Raw genomic sequence first — 4,364 nt, 5'->3', positions numbered from 1 at the left:
GGTTAATTTTTATTTCCTTGTTAGAGATAAATAAGGAATGATCACATAAATATCGAAATTTTAAAGATTCTATAACACATTGATCATCTTTTTATATATTTATAAAATGACCATGCATTTTACCAAAAGCATTTTCTGTAATTGACAAAATGGATTCCCACTGTCAAACATATTTATTCTATTTTTTTTTTCTTTTTGCAAAACTATTTGAAACATTTGGCAAAAAGATTGAAACCGATCTGACATTCCTTTGATATAATAAGAAGTAAAAACGGGGTTAGGGAGACACTCGCATTGGCATCAACATCAGACGTTACAATGACTAAAAACTTAAGCACCAAAACCAACCATTACCCAAAAAAAATAAAATAAAGCAAGTCCATTAACCACAATCCTACTACAATACAACCATCATCATCAGTAATCAGTAATCAGAAATCAATATCCGTTTTGCCATAGCTGCTGTTGCGACTGAAGTTTCTGTTGGGACCCACCCCCATCCCTAGGGTTCTGCTGTTGCTGTTGCTGTTGCTGTTGTTGCTGTTGCTGTAACTGTAATTGTAACTGTAACTGCTGTTCCTGCGATACCCCCGCTACCTGAGATTGGAAAAAATCCGGGTAGTTTACACCCGCCCCACCGTATCCCTGTGACGGCTGCCGGAACCCACTGGGCGGCTGTGGCTGAGGCTGTTGCTGTTGCTGTGGCTGTTGCTGGTTCTGTAAGCTGTAATACGCGTTAGCCGGAACTGCCGACCGGGACCCACCTCCACGAGCCCACTCATTCTACCAAAATCACACAAACAATTGGTATTCCAATATATAAAATAAAAAAAAGCAATTATGATTTTGTTATTATAAGTTTATTACCTGTTGGAGTTCTTTGTAATGGGCGTTTAATACATCTTCATAGTTTCCAGATGAGGCGTATCCTGAAGGAAGAGTGGGAGATTGGGTGGAAAGATTGTTTTTATAATGTGGAAGAATGGCTGCTGCCAGCTGTTGGTGATATGTATTAGGTTGAAATCCAGATGGCATGTATGTGTAGCTTTGGGGTAAATAAGGGTAGCTCATCATATTCATATTCATGTTCATGTTGGTGAAATGTCCTCCTAAAGGAAGGTTATGTTGGGAATAAGGGTGCATGGTAAGGTGCTGTGGAACAGCATTAGCACCAGCAGGTGTGTGTTGTGGCTGTGCTGGTTGTGATGATGATGATGATGGCGATGTCAGCCCCACATTCTTCAAAGCCTACAAAATTTCATAAATAAAATTTAAATTTAAATGTTTATGATGATATGAAATCATGAATGTAAGTCAATATATATATAAGTACCTCGGCCATAGACACGGTTGGATCGTTGATGGGGGATGCTGAGTTGGCATACCTACTTGGCATTGATTGACTTACTGAAAGTGAAAACTGTGAGTATGATGACAGGTCAGATTCTCTGACTGGATTTGGATGACCGTTTGCTGACATGGCATTCATAAAGGGAGTGGAAATTTGACTTTGGGGGAAATCGAATGTATGCGTGTTTGTTGTTGGAGGGAAGCCATATTCATTGCCACGTGTCACTTCATGATCATGATGATGATGATGATCCTCTTGTTTCAATGCAGTTTGTGAAGCAGAAGATAAATCATAACTTTCTGTATTTCCTCCTGTTCTACTTCTATCTTCATAGTACTCCAAATTTCTGATTTTTTTTTCAAAATTTTTTTTTTTAAAAGAAATATTAAAAAATAAAAGGAATCTATGAGTAATAAGAGATTATATAACTTAATACGTACGTGGTTTCAGAGTGCTCAATAGATGAGGTAACTGGCTCTGGCTCTGGCTCTGGCTCTGGCTCTGCATCTGCTGTAGATGTAAAATGACCAGAATACCCTTGGTTCATGTTTGCTCCGAAGCTCCCGAAACTCAAGTGTGAGCAATCAGCTGTATGGACTTGCAGGTGATCTGGAATGACTACAGAAGGTACATCATCATCATCCTCCTCTTGAGGTGGAGCTGGATCCATATGATTTTCTTCATGTATATTTGCAGTCACTGATGATATAGGCACAGGTGCATCTTCTTCTTCTTCTTCTTCGAGTGAAATGTCTAAATTACCCTCGTGAGACTCGTTCTCATTCTCATTGTCATAATCCTCATTCTGATCTTCTGAGGAACTTTCATCATGTACCTCAACCTCATTGGTCTCATGCCCTAACAACTGCTTGTTTGATTGATCAGAATTTGTAGTGGATTCTGTAATGGGATGCAGATTAACAGGCTGTGGTTGTTCAATGGAGGGCCATTCATTATCAGGAGAAGAAGCATGGTTGTCAGACACGGTGGGTGGAGGTGGAGGAGCATGGTTGTGAGTGGTGGTTTGTGGTGGTGGTGGTTGGTTGTTATGTGGCCTACCCATTTTGACAATGTCAGCCATTGACTTTTGACCAGGGGCACCTGACCATGCAGATTGGTAACCAGAAGATGGCTGTGAAACTGAAACTGATGCGTTATCGGATGCACTGTAGTAGGAAATAGGAATCATACCAATAAAACAGGTTAAAAATTTAATTGTTCAAATGTTATGAATTCAAGAACTTGTTAGGAATCACTAACCTGAAACTTGGAGGATTCCAACTTGTATTACGTGGGGCCACTTTAGATGCTGATGTGGTTGAACTTGTAAAAGAACTCGTCTCATTTTCTCTCTTATATGTTGGTTTTCCATACAATCCACCAGACTCTGAAAAAATGCATTCAGATTTCATAAACATCAAAACTCAACTTCTTTATATAGAAATCAACATATTTTTTCCAAGTTATGGCATTTCATTTGTATACCAGAAGAGCTAAAATGGTTTGAGCCACCACGTCCACCATATCTGTCTGTACCACTTCTACCCCCACGGTTAGAGGTCCCACCACCACGAGGTCTTGATTCTGTTGAATCTTTGAACTCTTTTTTCTTTTCTCGTTTGCTCTTCACCTCATGAAAAGGATCTACACAATCAAGAAACTTCAGATTACAATTTGTTTTAAGTTTTTGACATTGCCAGAATCATAAAATGTAGTTCAATTATAAGAAAAACTCTTCAGCGATGAGGCAATAAACGCCTTCAAAGTCATCGAGGCAATAATAATACACTGTGTATCTCGTTCAACTTAAACCCTAAAAATCAAAAGTTACAAATATGATTGATTTATTCGATTAGATAAACAACTAAGGTTTTTTTAGTAAATATTCAAACGTCTGTTAGCCCCAAAACGCCACAAATACATAATCTACTTTTCGCATATAAAAAGCGAAACAATTCAAAGCGAGAACGCGGTTCGACTTTTTTCGATTTTTACACTCAATAACCATTCTTCAATCTTATCGACTCAGAAGATTAGGGCAAACAAGAAGTAATAAACTGAAAAAAATATATATTCAGAAACATGATTGATTTCACCTTGGGAGAGAAGGCGATTAACGGCTTCATTAGGGTCCATGTTACAATCTTTTAGCGTGGAGTAGATCTCCGCTTCCGGGACTCCGTTTACTATCTCCTTCAAACTTTGTACCATCCTCCTAGACGCCGATGGTATTCCTTGTGATCCTCCCCCATTACTCCCTCCGCCGCCTCTGCTACCCATACTTGTTATCAGATCTAACACTGTCGTTCACCGCCGCCACCACCGTCTGCAGTCGTACGCTCACACAGAAGTGCGTGTGTGTGTCAGTTTGAAGTGGGATGAAAGAGGATCGATGACTGCTGGCTTTAGACCAGAACAAGAGATATACGAAGCTTTCTCTCTCTCCTTTGAAAACCTTCTGTTTGTCTCTCTCTCCCTATATGTTTTTGTATCTATCTTGTTAATTACTTTCCTTTTTCCTTTCAAACTATTATTCGAGTACACCGAATAAATTTGCATTTCATCTTTGGATTGATCTAATTTTGATTTAGGCGCTATTTGTTTTTTTTAGGCAAAATGTTTGCACAGCGGACCACGTCTGTAGACCTCGGCAGTAAAAGAGGTGGACCAAACGTCTGCAGTCTGAAAAAAGAAGACTGTTTGTTTTTTTAACATCTGCGGGCTACTAAAATAAACTGAAATCTAAATAAACTGATTTTTTTAAACTTCAAAGTGATTTTTTAATATTTTTATGACTTTGTTATAAATAATTAACGAATCTAGATCAACTTTATGTATTATTATATAAAAAATAAAAATAAAAATGGTATGAATTAACGTATATATTTGATAAAAACCAACAATTTTGGTTGTAAAGTTATAACTAAAGATTATAATTAGTGATCAAAGAATTTGATACATAAATTGATGGAAATAAACTTTGATTTTTTCAATTAAATCCATTAAAAACGTA

The 4,364-nt window shown here is 37.8% G+C and overlaps 1 protein-coding gene across 1 annotated transcript; it reads right to left on the bottom strand.

Annotated features, from left to right (window-relative positions):
- Positions 1 to 228: 228 nt before the first annotated feature.
- LOC145104158 (uncharacterized) lies at positions 229 to 3,861 on the bottom strand. Its single transcript, XM_079041438.1, has 7 exons — positions 3,448 to 3,861; positions 2,837 to 2,995; positions 2,612 to 2,738; positions 1,792 to 2,517; positions 1,334 to 1,697; positions 868 to 1,248; positions 229 to 783 (listed from the first exon to the last, which is right to left on the bottom strand). The coding sequence occupies exons 1-7, from the start codon at positions 3,629 to 3,631 to the stop codon at positions 439 to 441; spliced, it is 2,286 nt and encodes a 761-aa protein (XP_078897564.1). The 5' UTR covers positions 3,632 to 3,861; the 3' UTR covers positions 229 to 438.
- Between the last annotated feature and the right edge of the window lie 503 nt (positions 3,862 to 4,364).

This window comes from Lactuca virosa, chromosome 4 (assembly GCF_052849685.1).
Source record: "Lactuca virosa cultivar CGN04683 chromosome 4, Lactuca_virosa_CGN04683_v6, whole genome shotgun sequence".
Lineage (NCBI taxonomy): Eukaryota > Viridiplantae > Streptophyta > Magnoliopsida > Asterales > Asteraceae > Lactuca > Lactuca virosa.
Note: the sequence above shows the minus strand (reverse complement) of the source record. Positions and strands in the feature narration are given on the sequence as shown.

Excerpts from the sequence above, each read along its gene's own strand:
- LOC145104158 (XM_079041438.1), bottom strand. The coding sequence starts at position 3,631 with ATGGGTAGCAGAGGCGGCGGAGGGAGTAATGGGGGAGGATCACAAGGA. Across the intron at positions 2,996-3,447 it reads TAATCGCCTTCTCTCCCAAG|ATCCTTTTCATGAGGTGAAG; the intron begins GTGAAATCAATC and ends TTGATTGTGTAG. Across the intron at positions 1,249-1,333 it reads CAACCGTGTCTATGGCCGAG|GCTTTGAAGAATGTGGGGCT; the intron begins GTACTTATATAT and ends GAAATTTTGTAG.